Raw genomic sequence first — 20,441 nt, 5'->3', positions numbered from 1 at the left:
CTGTCCTGATATCAGAGCATAGAGTGGCTTGGCAATGCGAGAGCATCCTGGGATGAAATACAGGAAAAAGAGTACCATGCCAAGAAGTGATCTCACTTTCTGCTGAGATGGTCTTCCTTTTGAAAGTTGGAAATCATCTTCACTTTTTTCTGGTCAACAGAAACACCATCGTCATCCACCATGGCCCAGGAGTTGCGACTGAAAACAACCTCCAGCCTCAGTAAAGGTTTCCTCCTCAGAAGGAGCGAATACCAGTAGGTCATTGAGATAGGAGGGAAGACAGGAAAAGACACCAAAAATGCTGAGCATCCCCTTCATGAAGGATGCTGGACTGTTGTACAGCCCTTGGGGCAGGCAGATGTATTCATAGAAGCCAAGTGGAGTGGTGAAGGCTGTGTAGTACCTGTCAGACATATGGAGGGGGATGTTGTAAAATCCCGTCGCCCCGCTCTATAAATAAAGCAAATATAAGACGAGATGAAAGTTAGCTTTTCCATAACCGCTTGTCCTCTAGAGCAGGGATGGGCATCCTAAATGATGGAGGGGGCCACAATTTTGTAATCGACACTACCTGAGGGCCACAGGACCACGCACTTAACCAGATGTGATAAAAGTGCCATTTTAAATGTTTGTGTGTGTATGATTAAATACATATATATATATCTATATATCCATGTGTGTGTGTGTGTTCATTGAAGCAAACAAAAAATAACCACTTACTGTGATTTTTTTTGTAATTAATTTGTGCATTTTTACACTAAGAAAGCGTTTAACATTTTCCCTGCATACACACTCTACCTCACCACTATCAGTAGTGGGCACTGGTAAAAAGCCGCCTTTGTTTGCGTGCTTTTGATTTGAGGTCTTGCAGTTTCAGTTATCGTATTTAGCTTTGTGCAGCGTGTTGTAGCAGCGACTTAAATTGAAATCTTTCATGGGTTTCATGGGTCACATAGGTTTGGTATGAACAGGTTTGCCTATGAACAGATAACCTTCTTTCACTTGAAAGACACGATTTTCTCGTTCAAGTTTTCTCTTTCCTCCGCTCTAAGCCATGGCTCAACGTCTCTTCTTCACTGGTAGAGAAGACCCGGTGGAGGCGTCTGCATTAGAGGTGATTTCTAGTGGCCAACTGTGTCATTACAACTGATTCAGTGCCGCAGAGGATACAGATTTATAATCATTTTCAAAAATTAATCTAAGGGCCATGTCGAGTGAGGTCGCGGGCCGCCACTTGCCCATCCCTGCTCTAGGGGGTCGCAGGGGGGCTGGACCCTATCCCATCTGTCATTGGGCGAGAATCGGGGTACACCCTGGACAGGTCACCACAGGCTGTTATAATTATTCATTCTTCTGTAACCGCTTATTCCTGTTAAGGGTCGCTGGGTCTGCTGGAGCCTATCCCAGCTGTCATCGGGCGAGAGGTTGGCTACACCCTGGACAGGTCGCCAGTCTATCGTAGGGCTAACACAGAGAGACAGACAACCATTCACACTCACGGCCATTTTAGAATGACCAGTTAACCGAACAAGCATGTCTTTGGACAGTGGGAGGAAGCCGGAGTACCCGGAGAGAACCCACGCAGACACAGGGAGAACATGCAAACTCCACACAGAAAGGCCCATGGATTTGAACCTGGGACCTTCTCGCTGTGAGGCATCAGTGCTAACCACGTCGCCACTGGGCCGCCCGGCAGATATCATTAGTATTATATTATTATAATATAATGCTAATACAACTAAAACATTTAAACGAAATCAAGAGTATCCTTTTTGACAAGCTGCAAACTGTGGATCTGTGAAATCACGTTGTAATTATTGTCTCCACCAGGCGGCAGCATATTACCGTTATAGTGTGGACTATTCTTGATACTGAAAAAAAAAAAAAAAGTGCTACTTATCGAATCTTTAAAGATTTTGTACATATCTAGCAAACAGTGACTCTAAATCTGCAGAAATAAATAATTTGGAATGAGTGATGCCCAATGTATGCTTGTTACATAAACCAGTATAAAGTTCAGCAAAATAGGGTATGATATTTGCTACAAGAGCCAAATTACAGTAATGTAATGCATGATGGTTATGCATGCAAAACTGACAAAGGCAATGTCACATTAACTAATCACATTTGCTTGGCGGTTATGTCAGTGTGTCTGCAACAAAAACAAAATATGACTTACAACAATTTGAGTGGAGTGCATTCTTATCTTTTCAAAAATATTTGAAGAAAACCACTGTAAAAACACAAATTGTGATCACATGGCTGCATCCGACGATGAAAACATGATTTTGGGAGTAGAAGTGGCCATAAGTTCATAAGGCTATTAATGGAAAACATTAAAGCATTTTTAACCATGGCGTACTCACTCTACATCTGTCATATTAAGAATTAATAAGAAACAAATAAATGTAAAACTTTGTGTTAAATTTGTTCATATAGTTAAACTGAAGACATCTTCATGTTTTTGTATGGTTGTGACATTAAGGGTCTTTAATGTCCTTGAAATCCTTTTTGAATGTTGGAGTGCCTCTGTACCAGGCACATAAGTGATTTTCTCAATCACCCAGTCTATCCGCAGGCACTCCATTGGGATGCTGATCAGGAAGGAGACAGACATGCAGCAAGTGATCCAAGGGTTAAAGAAGATATAAAGAAAAAGAAATGGAACTTACTAAAAGCAATCTATCTCTGTATAATATATTCCTTCTACGTTTTAAAATACAGAAACACACAACTTTACTACCTTGCAGTCACAGCTTGATTCATAGCACTGAATTAGGCTCTTCTTCTGGGTGGTACTCATGACCTCCCAGTGCTGAGTGAAGTCACGCATCATCACATCAATCTCCCGTTTACCTCCCATGGAGGGGGAGTGTAGAATACATAGTGAGGTGATGTGAAAACTGATGTTGATGCATCATTATTATATTATTAGTTATAAGATAAGATCATCCTTTAAATTTGCAAGGTTACAGTAGCACAGTGCACACAAGAGAAGGAAAAGTTAACATTAAATTAAAAAAAAAAGAAAATAGCAAATTTAATACAACAGTTAAATGTATGTGGTCTACTGGGAGCAGTAGGAAGGAAAGACCTCCAGTGATGCTCCTTCACACAGCGTGGGTGAAGCAGTTCGCTCCTGAAGTTGCTGCCCAGTGTTGTTATAGTGCCACGGAGGGAGTAGGATTGGTCGTCCATCAGCGATGACAGCTTTGCTGCATCCTCCTATCACCAACTACCTCCACAGGCTCTAGATGGCAGCCCAGAACAAAAATGGCCTTCTTCACCAGTCTGTTCATTCTTTTTTTGTCTGCCACTGAGATGCTGGCAGACAAAGTAGGAGGCTGATGCAACCACAGTTGTTTAAAAAGACCTCAGGAGTGCTCCTTGCACTCCGAAGAACTTCGGTGTCCTTAACAGGTAGTCTGCTCTGGCCTTTCTTATAAAATGGCGTAGCGTGTTCAGACCTATGATGAGATACTGTTTCTTGCCTTTAGTATACAGGGTTGCTCCACCCACTACTGGGGGGGGGGGGGGCTTGGTGAGGACTGACCTTTTCTTGCAAGGAAATAAAACTTGTCGGCCAGCAGAAGTCTGTATTTCATTATTCACCAACAACAAATAATTTCCACAACAGTGGTTGGTGTAGAAACATCACTTTGGTCTGTACAACATGCAATACTGCATAAGACTCAATGAAACATCACAGTCCGTCTATTTCTCTATTGTTACAATGACAGGTAGCAATGGTATTAAAGCAGGAGGCTGGCGGCCAAGTTCAAGTGCAAACCAACCAAGTGTTTATTAACCAACAATGAACATCTCAAAAAAATGTAATAGACAAACAAAAAAGTTAACAATTTTTGTTGACCATTAGCGGCAAGAGAAGCAGGAGCAGCAGAAACAGCACCTCTTCAGTGAACATTTGGTACTAAAACTGGGCTTGAACAGAATTTAATTACTCCAGCTCACTTGTAGTTAAGTACAAATATGCGAAGAGACACACATGAGAGAGAGATGGAGAGGAGGCAAAGAAAGGCCATGACAACACTCCCACAATTACTGTATATTAACAATGAAGCTGAAAAAGCAGCTTACTTAATTCATGCATTCATTCATTTAATTTTGTTTACAGACGGCACACATTTATTTCTTTGAGAGTGTCATTCATTTGTGAATATGAAATATACCATAGAGTTTCTAATATCTGGATTTAGGACCAACTTATATGATCTTGGGCTGACGTTAATATATGTGTTTTGCTTCATGTATTGATTGATACAGATATTATTTTAAATGGGCATGTAGCTTATGGTGTCTTGTGCTGATGGAGCATTTCCCCATTGTGGTAAGACACTATCAAATGTGCTGAAAACTGAGTGCAACAGTTATTTTTATGACACAACGTCTACCTGCTAAGCTTACCAACAAAAGAGCAACGAGCCAAGTGTCAGTTTCCTCCAGCATCCACTGTCAGTACACAGCACAGGAATACTGCAGGAAGCTAACCAAATCCCCCCAGCTGACTCTCAACAACAGAGGTAACAATGATCAATGAAGTATTTTCCACTCCTACTGCTAACTGTGAACAAACAGCTAGAAATGTAATTGTGTACACAGGATCCTAATTAACTACTGTCTCTATACCTTGCCACTGTCGCCTCAGTGCTTGTGAAGCATATTTGTATTGTTATTGACGCCATATAAATAAAATTGAATTGAACTTAACCAACAATGTTTGTAACTGAGCACTGTTAAGTATATCACAGACACAGTCTATGAATACAAATCTGTCACAACCACACGTGCAGGGAAGACTTAAATCTCACACTTCACAGATTCCTTTGTCCTGCATCATGTGCTCACGTCCTGCATATGACACAGAGAAGCAGAACAAAGGAAGAAATTCTTACTGCCGCACATAAACACACCACCGCTGGCAAACACCTATCTCTCTTTTACGCACACCCTTTGTTCTTAAGTTAGATTAGATGTATATATTATTTATAATATTACACGGTTCTGCTTACATTGCACTTCCTTGACTTAAAACCAATTTAATTAAAACCAAATATACAATAATTCAGAGGTTTACTTGAGATTAAAATCCTGTTGCACTTTCTCAGTACCAAAAACCAGGCCATATTGTAATGAGATGTAAATTGTCATCTTTTAAGGGTTGGAATTGTGGGTTTCACAAACTCATTGAAGAAGCAGAAAATAAATTTAAGTTCGTCGGTGAACGAAGTGTAGTTTTGTCAAAAGCGAGTCTCTCTGAGCCCTCTATATGAACTCTAAGCCTTCATATTTCACATCTCCAATCTTGCTTTCAGGTAAAAGGATCTGTCCGTCCAAGGTGAATGCCATGATGTATGTAGCTATCTTTCCGTTATCTTCCTCTGACTTGAGGGCCAGAATGATCTGATCATTTGTCTGGGGGACAAACTTGAAGGAGGAAAAACCAAGAGTTGGGTTAAGTGGACCCACTCGACTTACTTTGATGTCTTTGAAATCTGGCGAGCAGCTAAGGACAAGGTTTGCACCACGACGCTCATCTGCTACCTCCTCATAGCGCTCCTTGCTTGCGCGGCGAGGGAGGAAAAACCAGCGCTGCAGGGTGTGGCTCCACACTGCTGACTCATGGATAAAATAACCTGTGGGGATTTAAAGGAATACGGTAAAGAGTAAAGCACAGAGAAAGAAAGGAAGTAGCCTTTAGCAAGACGTTGTCAAAATTCTCACCTGGTGGTTCTATCCCTGCAGCAGACTTAAGAGATCTATAATTGGAAATCCAGTTCTTATGTTGTACATCTCCTCTGAAGCCTACTACTTTCACCCACTCTGGGTTGTTATTGACAAACTCCCCTTCAGTGGTGGTCCACTCTTTCCCCAGACTACCAATGTACAGTTGTTCATCCTTCACTGCCAGCCACTCAGCTTTAAACCCTACAAGCAAAATGCACATAAATAAAGGGAGAATACAACCATTTAGAAAGTACTCAATTACAAGTAAACATTCAGATTGTGAAAGGTAAATTTAGTTCATACAGGGTAATACCAACCTTTGGCAACACAGCCATCACCATCAGGTAAGATAACCCAAGGCACAGCCTTGTCACCATCTATATGGTAGACTACACCCGTTCTGTCATCAACGCTGTACAGCTTTCCGTTGAACACCACCAGCTCAGACAACTCCATACCCCTCCCTTTCTCTGACAAGTGGTTTTCCAGCAATACTTTGTCAGCATCCCATTCAACTGCCACCTTGTCCCCACTCCTGGACACTAGTAGATATCCACGCCGCATGTAGCTGAACCATGTCAGCTTTTTGTCACTACGAGAGTTTGTGTCCAGGTCTGCGATGACCCCAATGCGGTAGCGAGTACCCTCTGGTGTGTGTTCAGGAGGACTGAGAGGGTAGGTAGTGTTGTAATGGGAATAAGACGACTGGGTATCACTATGACTTGTACTCCAGCAGTGTGAGCTGTTAGAGCAGTAGCGCGAGCCTGAGGTCAAGTGCATGAAGAGCAGAAAGATCGATACCAGGGAGACAATGATTGCCACAATGGGCCTCCACCTCAGCTGGAAACGAGGGTCAGTGGTCTTGGCCATGGAGGCCAACATAGAGAGGCCTCCTTGGTTGATAGGCTTGCCCTCCTCCAGTGGAGTTAAGCCTGGGATGGAAGACATGGAGGAAAGAGGCCCGGAGTGACCTACAGATAAACAGGGAGATGGTAAGAAAAGTCTACTGTCAAAAAGGTCATCGAACATCCTCATTCCCTAGCCTATGAGATCACATATTTAAGATCTCACCATAGTTGTACATTGGCATACTTTGTCTTCATAGTGTCATTTAGCGTTTTTGAATTGGTTAGATTTTTTATTAATTTTTTTTCAGGAACAAGGCATTGTAAATTGAGTTGCACACATAGGGCTGATCACAAATCCTGCCAATAATCCAAGAAGGAGATATATGTTACACTAATTTTGTGCTTATACCAAAACTAAATCAAAGTGCTTGACTGAAGCTTTCATTTAAGAGATCACATGATTTAGGACCTAAATCATGTGATCTCTTAAATGAAAGTTAAGCTAAAGCATTGGCAGATATTGGGCCTATCTGTTAGAAAATTATTTTTAAAAATAATTAAAACTAATTCTGTGACTGTGATACAAAGAACAGTCTACTAGTTTGATTTTTGGCAAGTTTCTTTTAAACATTTCCCTCTGATAGCACCAGTGTTATTCAGATAAGAATTAGCCAGTGACACAGGAGGCATTATTTTATCTCCTTTTTCTTAATTCTAGTAAATGTGCACGCAAGTGCTGCCCTGGGTTAAGCACTGCTTGAACCAAAGTAGGAAGAACCCCAGCTTCAGGGGGCCACCAATATGCCTTGTCAGCATAGAGGCTGGGAATTGGATAATACAGGAGAATAAAGGGGCAGCAGCTATGGACGGGTAAATCTGATAATATAAAACCAGCAAGGCAATACAGCATCTACCATTTTCACAAGCAGTTGAAATGGTCCTGTTATGAATATTAGTGCTGAAATTATACTAAGTAAGAGGAGGATGCAAGCAAGAGGATGAGATGGTTCTCAAAAGTAAATGCTTTCACAAAGTCTGATAATCTTAACAGGTGTGTTTCCACCCAAAGTAGCCAGGACCTTTATTCCCAGGAAAGATTTTTGAGGAACTAAAAGGCTTCTTCAGACCATTTTCAGTGTTTCCATTGCAGTCAAGATGCATGGAGATCAGGCAAGTCCCTTTTTTCAAAAGTTGATATTTGTGTATTTCTTACATTTGTTATCATTTTTACATGCGACTACACTACCAATTCAATTCAACTTATATAGTGCCAATAACAATCAAAGATGTCTCAAGACACTGTAGAGAATACAGAGCCAGCACTAAGGCAGCTGCGGCAAGGACACCCCCAGAACCCATCTGCTAGAGGCTCGCATGGTAAAGAGAAAAAGAGGAAGCTAGTACAGAGTATAGGAGAAGGCAAGAGGTGAAAAAGCAAGCAGATAAATTTAAACATATATTTAAAGAATTCAAGGTAGTCTTGTTTGAATCTGAGAATTCAATACAAACCAGTCAAAAAAGAACTAGGATGGCTCATATGCCCAAATGCTCAAATGAGTCATAAAATACTTGTGTGTCTACTAAAATTCATCATCTTCTGTACCCACTTATTCCTGTTAAGGGTCACAGGGTCTGCTGGAGCCTATCCCAGCTGTCATTGGGTGAGAGGCGGGGTACACCCTGGACAGGTTGCCGGTCTATCGCAGGGCCAACACAGAGAGACAGATAACCATTCACACTCACACACCTGGTGGGAGGAAGCCAGAGTACCCAGAGAGAACCCACGCAGACACAGGGAGAACATGCAAACTGAAAGGCCCAGTCGGCCCACGGATTCGAACCCGGGACCTTCTCGCTGTGCGGCATCAGTGCTAACTACCTCGCCACTGTGCCGCCCAATACTAAAATTCTAGCTAAAAATTATCACTAGATTAGAAGGCTGAAAAATGTTATAAAATACTTTTATGACTTTGTCAAAACTTTTGCATTTGACCAATTGATTTAAGTCCTCCATTGGCAATTATAGGAGTTACAGAAACTATGTAAGATAGTATATTTACACAAAGATTTATCTTACTTAGTAAGAGACTAGGGCTGCTACAAACAATAATTTTCTCAATCACTTATTTTTTATGATTATTATTGTTCAATTAATCTATTGAATATATTCTGAGTAGTCATTTAATCATTAATTTTACCACTAAATAATGAGTACTTCCCCTTCTAAACCTTAAACTTTTACTAAATGACACGATTCAAAATAAGTTAAGATTTATTCAGTGTTGACCTAATTTGGAAACATGTTATTTTGCCATTTATTATCATTTATTATCAAACACAGTGATGAACATGATTTAACTGCAGTGACTTGTACTAATTATAATTGGAAATGCAGCTTTGCTTTAATATTTATCTGCAAAAGGTTGCTTACACCTCTGTGATAGACTGGCAACCTGTCCAGGGTGTACCCCGCCTCTCGCCCGATGACAGCTGGGATAGGCTCCAGCCTCCACGTCATTTTATTTTATAGGCCTATGTACACAAAAACAAACTGTGTACAACTTGCAATAGCCATAAGCATCTGCTCTAGAAAGTCTTTGTGGAGTTATTGTCTGAAAAAGTTAAGGTTGGGGTTAAGTGGACACAGTAGTGATTCTCCAAGAATCAGACAGAACACACTGTCCAAATAGTGACCCTGCTGTCTTATTGCTCTAGGGTTGAAAAGACAGAAAATCTTCTATCTAGCTTGGGTTACACGTGCATGTATTCTGTGTATCAGGATGACTCAGAGCAATAGCCTGCCCTCTTGCCTACTTTTCAGTGATTGTGTATCTTGTTCTTATGATAAGAGAATAGAGGAGTGGACTGCTGTACCAAACAAAATTTGCCAGGACTCACTGTTTTGAAGCAGACAAAGCCTCTATGGGATTGCATATCTGTAAATAATTATTTATCATATTATTTGTTTAATTGTTTTCTCTACTGTGTTGTTTTGCATCTGTATATAGATGCTGTTGTGAGTCAGTGAAACTAAATTTTATTATAATGTGCACTGCTGGTGTTTTCCTTGAATGACAAGTCAAGGTCTAAGTCTGTGGGGTTTAAGGAGATTTGCTGTGGAGAAGTGTGTAAGATTATATCTCTACCTCCCCACCTCAACCCTGGGTAGTGGCTTTGGATGACTACTAAAAAGGGCCAGACTTCTGGATATGAAGGATATGAAAGAGAGATGGGTGCCACCATTCTTTTTGAAACCAGGCTTACTCTAGAAAGTTAGCAGGACCCAAGCTTTGACACTCAGTTGTGGAATGACAACACGAGGCTAAACTTGTCATTATTGTTTTGGTAAAGTTACACACAGATTACAGATTCATTTTTGTGAAGTCTGGCTGACTTAATTCGGTGTTGTTAATGTCAACATGAATAACAATCTTACCATAATTTCCATCATTAGGCAACAGTTTCAAATAGGTTTCAATGTCAACACTCTATCCCCTGGAATGCAGCTGACTAAAGTCACTGGAGAATGAATTTCAAATTTCATTAAATCAAGCTGCCAATTACAAGAGTTGATTCTCAGCAGGTGCGCTGCCAAGTTGCTGGATTCCTTTACACCAGAGGTCTTCAACAAGGAGTCCGCAGAGGTCCTGCAGCAGCAATTTTTTTTCCCATAAATTTAAATGTCTTTAAATACACATATACATAAGTAGGGGGTCCCTGCTAGATCTCTCCATCAGTGTGGGAGTCCTTGGCCTGGAAAGCGTTGAAGACCCCTGCTTTACACCATCACCCAGCCACCCTGGCTTCCCAGCTGCTCAGAGTCTGCCAGGGGACTCAAACCAAGAGCTTCGCTATTGTTTTCCATTGTGCGGAACAGCACTCAATTCAGTGAGCCTCCATTTATACAAAAAGACATTTATGACAAGTACCATTATCACTAAAGAAGGCAGAGAAATAATTAAATATGGGACAGAATGAGCGGGAGAAAGGAGGAGAAGGAGGAGCTTTAAAAGATCACTACACACGAGGAGTGAAGAAAATCAGGAGCTGAAATACTGGCTAAAATACTGGCTCGTGGCACTCATAAGACACACAGCTGTCCACGAGCCACACAGTAGTCCATTATGGCAGCAACATCATGGCTTCCACTCTGAAGTCTCTGAGATGAAATACACTGACAATGGATGACTGATTAATTGACAAAACAGTTTTTATGACGCAGTTTCAGATTTTTTCTACATTACTTTATATGAAAAAAAAGGCAGATCTGACTTACCCCTTCGTCTCCTCCTGTCAGAACACTGAACCTCTGTCATTAAACTTATTTCACTAGACCTATACAATCAGTCCTGAGCTTTAAACTCTCTGCCTGCTCATGAAGTCTTTGCAATACAACCATCACTGGGGGTTGTTACAAAGCTAGTGAACTTTACATACACTTGGAGGATTACGATCCAGTCCAAAGGGCCAAATCCCACAGGAGGCCAACATAATTCATGTTATCATGAATCAAAGCAACCAATAAATGGATAGGTAAGAGAGGTTAGAAAAAAACATTTACTACCATCACAATAATTCTACACATAGATTCTACATAACAAAAGCATTCACGTGATGCAATCAGTACTCTGAATACTGTAAATGAGTGACAGAGATCAGTCAGTTTACAACAACAGAGCAGTTACACAGTGAGCTGAACCTGGAATTCCTGAAGCGAAGAACTCTGACTTGCAGAAAGCTAACATTTGTTAATAACCGATCAAATCCTTCTGGAGTTTAGTTTAAAAAAGCTGTTGAGTGCATGAGAAATTAATCAGCAGTATACCTTTGAGCTTTCGCAGTCAGGTTATCAAAGTTTTCAGAGGATTTCAGTTCAGATTTTAATGACATGAGCTGTAGGGTTGGGCAACATGACAACAAAAGTAAATAATTATACGACATCAGAAATTGTTACGTTAATGTAATTAGCTTTGCTCACTACATGAATCCCATTCCTTGCATCAGCCAAAACACACACTCTGGTCTGGTTATTTTATTGCTAACATTTTGCTAACATTTTCTCAACTGGTTGTCAAGTGGTGTTGACCAATTTAAAGCCATCCCTGAAACCACCTTGCCTCAGAGACTCACCACACACACACTTACACACACATCAGTGTGCAACTCAGCATTATCAACTGTCTGCAACTATTTATTAGCCTGGCAAAGTCAGACTCAATGAGGGCAGTAGTGATGCTCCAAGAGCCAATGAGCAAAAACTGGGCATCCAAGCTGAGGTATCAGGTATTTCTGTATGCCAACCTTTACTTTTATTTAAAGTGTCATAATGTTAAAACATTGGCATTTATTTATTTGATTTGTTTGTGGTTGCTGTGGTTCTGTGTTCAGTTGTAAAATGTTTAACAATAGTAACTGTATTTTTTGTAAGGAAAATATGTATTTTATGTAAACAATAAAATTGTTTACCAACACCACAACCATATAATTTAGGATAAAACTGAAGGCTCTGAGTGAAACTAAATTAAAAGCCATTCGGGAGCCATTTAGGAGTCGTTTGGGAGCCGTAAGTTCCGGCTCTTCTAAGGGAGCCGAGCCAAAGGAGCCGAATCTTTGAAAAGAGACGGACCTCCCATCACCAGAGTGCAGGGACGTTGTTCTGGCTTCCGGGTCACAGATTTTTTGTGTCGTCATTGACTCTGAATGTGGGTGTTTAGTTCATTTTCCTGTCCTGCCAGAAGCGCAGGTTGCACTTATGCCTTTCAAAATGGCAGCGCACAGAAGAGAACTGAAACAGTTTCAGTTCTGGCAGCAGCCATCCACTTGACTTCATACTCACCGCAGAATTGTCAGCTTTCAGCCCGGTTCAGGCTGTCGATCACATGTCATTATATCGCTTCCCTTCTCTGATTCCATTTACTCCTTTTGAGGCAAGCACTACTTCCCGTGTGTGGTGACGATGGCGTCGAGCAGTTTCGGCGCTGTGGGTGTGACAGTTATTGTTAAACGCTGCTTTTAGGTGCCTTCGGAAAAATAGCAAACTTAAGTCAACACAGGACACCACGGGCGTTTATCAGTATGCGTTATTGTCTGTACTTGTGGCTACCGTCTGTACTTTAGTGTGGAAACGTCATGACTTGCAGACAAGCACCGTTCGATCGACCAAGTTTAGTGTGAATACCCGAAACGCTACTGTTCCCAATTCCTCCGAACTCCCATCTCTCAGAGTCTGTACTTCTTCTTTCCGAAATAAGTACGCATGACCGTGTTCGGTATTGCTTGGTCTTCTATTTACTAAAAGGACTCCATCAATTAAAATGCAGATTATATTAGATTCAACGGTGAGACATTTTAGATTAAATAAAACTTTATTGAGTTTGATAGTGGCACTGTGTTTTCGGTTTTCACTCGACCTACAGCAACTTTAAGATACTTGTACTTGAATATTTCATGCAATTTTACTGCTTTGCTTTACATGCTGCCTGTAAAACGAGCAAGAAAAAACAGTGTTGCCTCAGTCATGTTGTATGTTAACTCTGTAGGTATGTGGATGCATCAGTAAAATAATCTTCCAATAATTTGCTAACTTAAGAATGCTGCTGTGGATCTACTCAGATTGTTTGACTGTTTCTGAAGGATGTCTTTGTAGAGGTGATCTTACATTACCCCGAGACAGAATGCATCTTCTGTAACTGGAATGTAAATGTTACACCCCAGGCCAAACCAAATATGGCTAGCAGAAGACATATCAAAGAATTACATGTAAAACATGCCCCTGTTAAACCGTGCAGTAAGACTGGAATACTATTGGATATTGTGGACATATTCTGCCATATTCTGTCATACATGATTTACATTTCAGCAGTCTGCATTTACCTGATTGCAAAGCAGTGGAATGCATTTCAGTCTCAGTTAAGTATTATAGCTTCATTAGTTGTAACTTTACACACATTTCATTATTACAGTTCACCTTCATTTGTAGCAAACTGTTCATATTTCATAATTTCCTTATTAGTACTTAAAGCTGAAGTGAAGCAAAACTATACATTTCAGCCTTATCAGCAGATTCAGCTCAGATTCCAGCAATACAGAGCAAGCTCTTTAAGTGTTCAGCAAACTGCATTTGCTCCAGGAACTGCATTTTCTAGCTGTGTTCTTCATTTTGAATATACTTTATAAGTTGTGGGTTTTACATATAAATGTCTAGCATTTTTAAAAAAAAATGTTAGTCATCTACCAAGAGCTTGGTTTTATTTTTCACCTGCCTACAGTAAAAAAATGATAGTCCTGATGTTAATTCAATGATATGAAAAGTGGTTTTCAAAAGCACAAGGATGTTTGGTTCAAACAAGAATATTTCATTCAAGGTTGAGTGAATGAATGACTGAAATATGTATATAATTCAATACATTAAGTTATAGTCTGACATCTGATTGTCCTTGCAATTCCACATTCACCAACACAGTCACTACGCAAATATTTGCCAAAGGAGCATGCCTGAGCACACACAGAAACTGCCGGCTTTTTCTTCAAAGGAGGATGTCAGTTACAGGCTACCCAAACCAGAACAGTATTTATTTGGCACAACTCGTCTGACTCTAATGTATAATATTCTTTAAAAAAAAAAAAGAAAGAAAATGAAAACAGAAACAAGGTTGTGTACCTAATTTATAACCAAATAATGCAACATAACAGAATTTCTAAATACATTGCAGTATTTAAATATCTGCAAGTGAACACAAAATAGGTACTCTAAACTTCTACAGGGGAATTACATAAAAATGGCCAGCTCAAAACAAAAAAAACTGTAAAACAAAACAAAACACAAAACTGTAAAATCAAACTATAGCAGAAGTAAATTTGAAAGAAGAACTAACATTCCATAAAGCCATTTGCCTGTGGTTATAGTTAAAAAAAAAGAAGAAACAAAATACACACAAAAGCTATCAAGATATTTTCAAAGCAACCATTGATTAAATAATGCGGGTTTGATGTAGTCACAACAACAATGTGAACTGTATCAATAAATTATGATGGCTGAACTGCTGCACACGAATTTGAATAAATCTATTAAGATTTTGATTAAATGCAAATTGGAATTCTCAAATTAAAAAAAAAAATCTAACCTGGTTACAGCTGGTGATTTGACATCAAACTTGAACAAAGCCTGTTTTGGTAAAAAGACAGAAATAACATTCTGCTCTTTTATTAAGACAATCACCTTCTAACAAAAATCGCTTTTTTTCATTGCTCTCCTGCTAGAAGTTACAACACAGCAAATACACCCCAAGCAAATAAACTAAAAACATGTCAGTGCACCAGAAATTATGACAAATATGTTCTGCAGGAAGAACAGTCTGATTTGTAAATGAAAACACAGCACAAATCTTTTTTAAAATACAACTACCCCTGTTGAATACATCTGTTTGAATCTCTATCCTTTAATAAGTTGGAGGCTGGTACTCTCCTGGGTGCTGCTGGTTGTGGGAGAAAGGGGATTGCTGGTAGCCCTCTGGGCCACTGCTGCTGGAGTATGGGGCGGGTGGGTATGGAGTAATGTTGTCGTTGGCTGGGTCTCTGTACTCCTGGTCAAAGTCACTCACTCCTTTGCGATACCTTCCATATGCAAAATATGACAAAAGACCCTGTTGATAGAAATTTGAATTAATAACTGATATTACACAGGTCTTCACATAATCATATCTGATGACACACATGGAGAGGCTCACCCAGGTGATGATTGAGAAGAAGGAGAAGGCCACAACAGCCCGTGCAGCATCAGACACGGTAGTAGAGGATGTAGTGGTATGGGACCACTGGTTGGCCAGGACACAGAAGCAAATGAACCACAAAAACGTCCAGGCCACTGTCACATGTTGAAAGCAGACAAATAAACAGTGAGGATTAAGATGAAATAACAGCTTCATCTTCAGTTAAGTTACACTTTTTGTAAGGGGGTCTAGTTTATTTGTTCTGCTATGCAGTGTACAATGAAAACTGACTCACCTGAGAAGAACAAATCTCCAAGAACAATATATTTTCTCTCCTTAGCATTGCTGATCTGTGGGAAATAGGCATCCAGTACGAGGAATGCCACACAAGCCAAAAAGGCCAGGACTCCGATTCCCACACCGAAGCTGCAGGCGCTGTCATTGTCATTGAATATGCACTTGACCTCTCGACCCTTTTCAGTGTTGCTGTAGCCTTCTGCTGTGATTGTTGCAAAAACCACAATGGAAAATATCTGGAAAAAAGACACACAAGTTTAATACCCTGTGGTGGTAAAAACTGTATTGTTTCAGTCAAGCAGCTGTGAGACTACATGATTCATATTATATAAAAAAAAAAATCACCATAAAAAAAAACTTTGCATAGAAAAACAGATATTAAGCAAAAATAAAATAACCTTTAATCAATAATCAAATAATTTTGTCTGTGTTTACTCTGACAAATTGGGAACTTTTGTTCTAGTTTTATAAGAAGCTGTTCAGAAGCTGATTGAGAATAGAGGATGTAAACATGACTGTATAAATGTGTCATGGATCAAAACGTTAGTACACAAACCAGATGTAGCCTAATGTTTATAGGTGTTTGAGCACAAGTAGGCCAAATGCATCAATTCAGGTGGTGAATGAAAGAACCAGTCATCAACAATATAATCTGATCTGATTTTAGCTTAAATTTTCATTTATTTATAAATAAATGCCCCAAATTTTTGTTTTTTGTTTTTTTGCTCGCACGCTTTGTGCACTGGCATGGATAGGGGCCCACTGACATTAAGAGTGTACAGGGCCCAGAATTTGGTGCTACGCCCCCGCAGATATGTATTTGCAAAAGGAACCAGCCGTTTCAGAGCACACAGTGAGATCTCTGGGTACTCATCTCTTGCTCCAAACCAGAACTCCTCCACTGGCACTCACGAATGTAATCGCTGATGCGCTTTGTTATATGACAGATAGCTGCCACTTGTGCAGTCACGTGATCGCCGGCGCAGATATTTTGAACTCAAATTAAAAATTGAAAGAATACAGTTGTTTAAGATTGTGTGTGGTGTTTTTAATCATAATTTAAAAAAGAATGATAACTAGTTGAAAAAAATACTTTTATCAGTAATTTTTTTATCAATTACTAGACATTTCAGGCGACCCCATTTGACCCCACGTGGGGTCGCAACCCCAAGGTTGAAAAACACTGGGTTAAAGGGATTGTATATTGTATACATGTCATTGCAGAGGTAATGTGGATAATACACTGCCTGGCCAAAAAAAAGTCGCCACCTGGATTTAACTAAGCAAATAGGTAGGAGCCTCCTGTCGGATAATTACTGCATGAGTGATTATCTTTCAGCTTGCAGTAAGTTATTTAACCCCAACTGATGCAATGAGTAGCTTCTCACTTCTTAAACAACCATGTTGAAAGACACACCCTGTGGTCGTGGAAAAGATGTTAGTCTGTTTAAGAAGGGTCAAATCATTGGCATGCATCAAGCAGAGAAAACATCTAAGGAGATTGTAGAAACTACTAAGACTGTACAAGCCTGTGGGGGCAGCGCTATGGTCTGGAGTTGCTGCAGTTGGCCAGGTCTAGATTCTGCAACACTGTGTGCCCAAAGAATGAAGTCAGCTGACTACCTGAATATACTGAATGACCAGGTTATTCCATCAATGGATTTTTTTCTTCCCTGATGTTCATGGGCATATTCCAAGATGACGATGCCAGGATTCATGGGGCTCAGATTGTGAAAGAGTGGTTCAGGGAGCATGAGACATCATTTTCACACATGGATTGGCCACCACAGAGTCCAGACCTTCACCCCATTGAGAATCTCTGGGATGTGCTGGAGTAGGCTTTGCACAGTGGTCAGACTTTCCCATCATCAATACAAGATCTTGGTGAAAAATGAATGCACTTCACTGAATGGAAATAAATCTTGTGACATTGCAGAAACTCAAAACTATGCCACAGCGAATGCGTGTTGTAGTCAAAGCAAAAGCCAGTCCAACAAAATATTGGAGTGTGTGACCTTTTTTGTTTTGGTGGCAACTTTATTTTTTTTTTTTGGCCAGGCAGTGTAAATAATAATAAATAGCAACAGAAGAAGGTGTATAAAAAAGGTTCTTGAAAAAAGGTGCATTTAAAAACAAAAATTAAAAAGATGTGTTGTTTTATATAAATTATAACTGCTATTTTGTGTGGGCTACATTGTTGAACTTCAATTGTAATTAGTAGTCTACATTGTGCATTTACAGGTGCAAAGATCTGGATTTCAACAGATGGCGCTGGTTGAGTTAAATTTGTGATCTTTAATGTCACAAAAAACGCACCAGAAAAATTAGTCACATAATCTGTAACATTCACCAGCCACTGGTCTAGTTTTTAATCCGAAAACAAATACAAACAATACAATTACACAAATTCAAGCGGTTATTGCGGTGTCACAGCTCACTCGTGGAGCTAATATTAACTAGTGGGCTACAACAAAAATGCCTTCATACTTGAAAGTGTATTAAGGAGTCCAATCTAACACGCAGTTCATGTCCGGTTTTAGCAGCACACAGCGCTGACCAGATTTAGGATTACGTGGTTTGCGAGGGCGCTGGCAGGATACATCTGTTAACATAAACTCGGTGACAGCTGGCTAACTGTGATGCTAACATGAACGTTTCCCCGGAGTCACTTACCCAGCTCAGGAAGCGCAGGATAGTCTGAGGCTGTCCTACAAAGTTCTGTAAATCAAAGGCGCCACCGGCCAGAGAGGCCCCGTAAGCACTGCTCTGCATTCTCACAAAACGAGTGTTAGACAATTTAAAGAATAAAAACTTCTCCCTGACACAGTTAGGGCAGTTTCGTTTTCTTGATCAGCTTCCTGATAACTTTACAAACACCTCCCCCTCCAGAATGCGTTCACAGGCTCGTTGGAAACTACAAGGAGAGAACTGTAAATGAGAAAACAGTGTTTAATTGAATTGCGTTTAAAAAGACGGTGTATACGGTGCCAAAGGAAACAATACTTCAAGTGCTTAATATAGAAACTAAATTTAATCTGTGTTTGAGTACTGCTCAAAAATGTTAAACTCTTCTTACATTCTATCCAATGTTTTAAGGTGATGTTACTCCTCACCACCACTAGATGGCAGTGAACACTCATAATTGTAAATACAAGACAGGGACGGCCGCATTCAAAGAAACTGGGGTCTTTTTCGGTATTTTGTGGATGTATGGAAAACCGTTTGAGCAATCACACGAATGAGATCCTGTTTATCTTAATTGGTGTGACTTCTTACAAGCAGTCAACCCAATGTTATTAGTTTTTATTTCAGATTAAACAGTAAAACCAGTGAGGTCCAATGCATTTGTATCTGTTTTATTTATGGTTAAGCCAAGTTATATGCCTCGTGCTGGCGCCATTTACGTTGAGGCAATGCGCTGTTCAGATCATTCTTATAAAAATCTGAATATCATTTAAATAATGCATCCCATGTTACTGTTGCAACAGGAATAAAAGCTGACCCCCATTCCTGTAGGAAAAAATAAATAAAAAAATGTTGAAAACCTGTAGACTTAGTTTCTGTAACTTGTATTTGTGATTCTTCAAAAACATGATAAATTTACAAACTTTGTCAAGTGGTAATAGCCTTGCTTTTATATAGCGCTTTTCTACCTATTGGTACTCAAAGCACTTTTACAGTCAAAGACACATCTACCCATTCGCTCACACATACACACACCAGTGCATGGCACTGGGAGCAAGTGGGGGTTCAGCTCAAGGACACTTCAGCATGTGGCACATTCCGGGGATCGAACCGCTAACCCGCTGGTTTGTGGATAACCCGCTCTACCTACTGAGCCACAGCCGCCCAAGTGTGGTTACTACAGCAGTGAAACTAACCTTATATAGTAACTGTAACTAATTTCACCTTTAAAGTCTTAAGTTCTAATGCTAGAAAACTCAAATAAGGCCCTTTCCAGGCATTGACAAAAAAGATAAAAATATAATTCAAACACATGCATATTGTGCAATATAGATGGCTGGAGGAGTTTCGAGACAGACGATGTATGGCTCAGTCCTAGACCTTTATAGGTGGGATTTAAGGAGTTTTGGTACCACCAATAGTACAGGTGACAGAAAGGATAGTATAAACTGTAAACTTTAAATCTGTTTCTGAGTGCATCGAAGCTCCTGTAGATCTGGAAGGGGAGCAATCCCTTATGAGGCTTTTGGTTGTGTGTGACTGGAGATGTCCTCCAGTGAAGGCACAGGACAGCCCATAGCTCTTTCTGCCATTTTATCACCCTGCAGCTTCTTCTGTCCGCACCCAAATGACCATTTGTACCACACCGAGATGCAGTATGCCAGCATGCTCTCAAAGGTAGCATGGCGCTCTCAGCAAATATAGTCACTGACTGACCTTCACTGCTGTTCCCTATCCAGAGGTCATGTGAGATTTGAACCTCCCAGGACTTAAAAGTGGAGACTCTCCAACTCTATGATTAATTCCATAGTTTTGTAGGTGTCAAGTTATTTGCAGAAGACCATACACACAGCTTCAGGATCTTACCTTTCTAAGCTTTCTCTGAAGTCGATGTATCAGTTTGCTCTTTAAGCAAACTGAAGGGTGGTTGATGGTGGGAGGAAACTGGTTGTGATGTGGTCACCAGTGAGTCTTTCAAAACATTTCATGACTGCAGATGGTAATGCCATTGATCTGTAGTCAGTGAGGCAACAGACTGACAGCTTCTTGTGATAAACCTCTGCCATTTATCATGCCCTGGAGGTAGGCAAGAGTTAATATATTGTGTAGTATTGCATAGTATTGTAGACCTCAGGGATAATCACTACCAACTCTGGTA

General features: G+C 40.1%; 2 protein-coding genes across 2 annotated transcripts; both read right to left on the bottom strand.

Annotated features, from left to right (window-relative positions):
* Positions 1 to 3,733: 3,733 nt before the first annotated feature.
* Positions 3,734 to 6,923, bottom strand: cant1a (calcium activated nucleotidase 1a). The gene is made up of 3 exons (XM_084570203.1): positions 6,063 to 6,923; positions 5,743 to 5,946; positions 3,734 to 5,654 (listed from the first exon to the last, which is right to left on the bottom strand). The coding sequence occupies exons 1-3, from the start codon at positions 6,778 to 6,780 to the stop codon at positions 5,284 to 5,286; spliced, it is 1,293 nt and encodes a 430-aa protein (XP_084426329.1). The 5' UTR covers positions 6,781 to 6,923; the 3' UTR covers positions 3,734 to 5,283.
* Positions 6,924 to 14,240: 7,317 nt separating this feature from the next.
* syngr2a (synaptogyrin 2a) lies at positions 14,241 to 18,574 on the bottom strand. The gene is made up of 4 exons (XM_084571451.1): positions 18,272 to 18,574; positions 15,597 to 15,834; positions 15,320 to 15,456; positions 14,241 to 15,235 (listed from the first exon to the last, which is right to left on the bottom strand). Exons 1-4 carry the CDS (start codon positions 18,368 to 18,370, stop codon positions 15,032 to 15,034), a joined length of 678 nt encoding a protein of 225 aa, XP_084427577.1. The 5' UTR covers positions 18,371 to 18,574; the 3' UTR covers positions 14,241 to 15,031.
* Positions 18,575 to 20,441: the final 1,867 nt, after the last annotated feature.

The sequence above is a fragment of the Chelon labrosus genome (genome assembly GCF_963514085.1).
Source record: "Chelon labrosus genome assembly, chromosome: 21".
NCBI lineage: Eukaryota > Metazoa > Chordata > Actinopteri > Mugiliformes > Mugilidae > Chelon > Chelon labrosus.
This window is presented reverse-complemented; position numbering and strand designations above follow the sequence as displayed.

Bases quoted from the DNA above. Each gene is read 5' to 3' on its own strand.
- syngr2a (XM_084571451.1), bottom strand. From the start codon at position 18,370: ATGCAGAGCAGTGCTTACGGGGCCTCTCTGGCCGGTGGCGCCTTTGAT. The intron at 15,457-15,596 runs GTGAGTCAGTTT...AACATGTGACAG, and splicing joins TGGAGATTTGTTCTTCTCAG to TGGCCTGGACGTTTTTGTGG. The intron at 15,236-15,319 runs GTGAGCCTCTCC...TTCTATCAACAG, and splicing joins TCTTCTCAATCATCACCTGG to GGTCTTTTGTCATATTTTGC.
- cant1a (XM_084570203.1), bottom strand. From the start codon at position 6,780: ATGAGGATGTTCGATGACCTTTTTGACAGTAGACTTTTCTTACCATCT. The intron at 5,947-6,062 runs GTTGGTATTACC...TTTTGCTTGTAG, and splicing joins TGATGGCTGTGTTGCCAAAG to GGTTTAAAGCTGAGTGGCTG. The intron at 5,655-5,742 runs GTGAGAATTTTG...AAATCCCCACAG, and splicing joins TGCAGGGATAGAACCACCAG to GTTATTTTATCCATGAGTCA.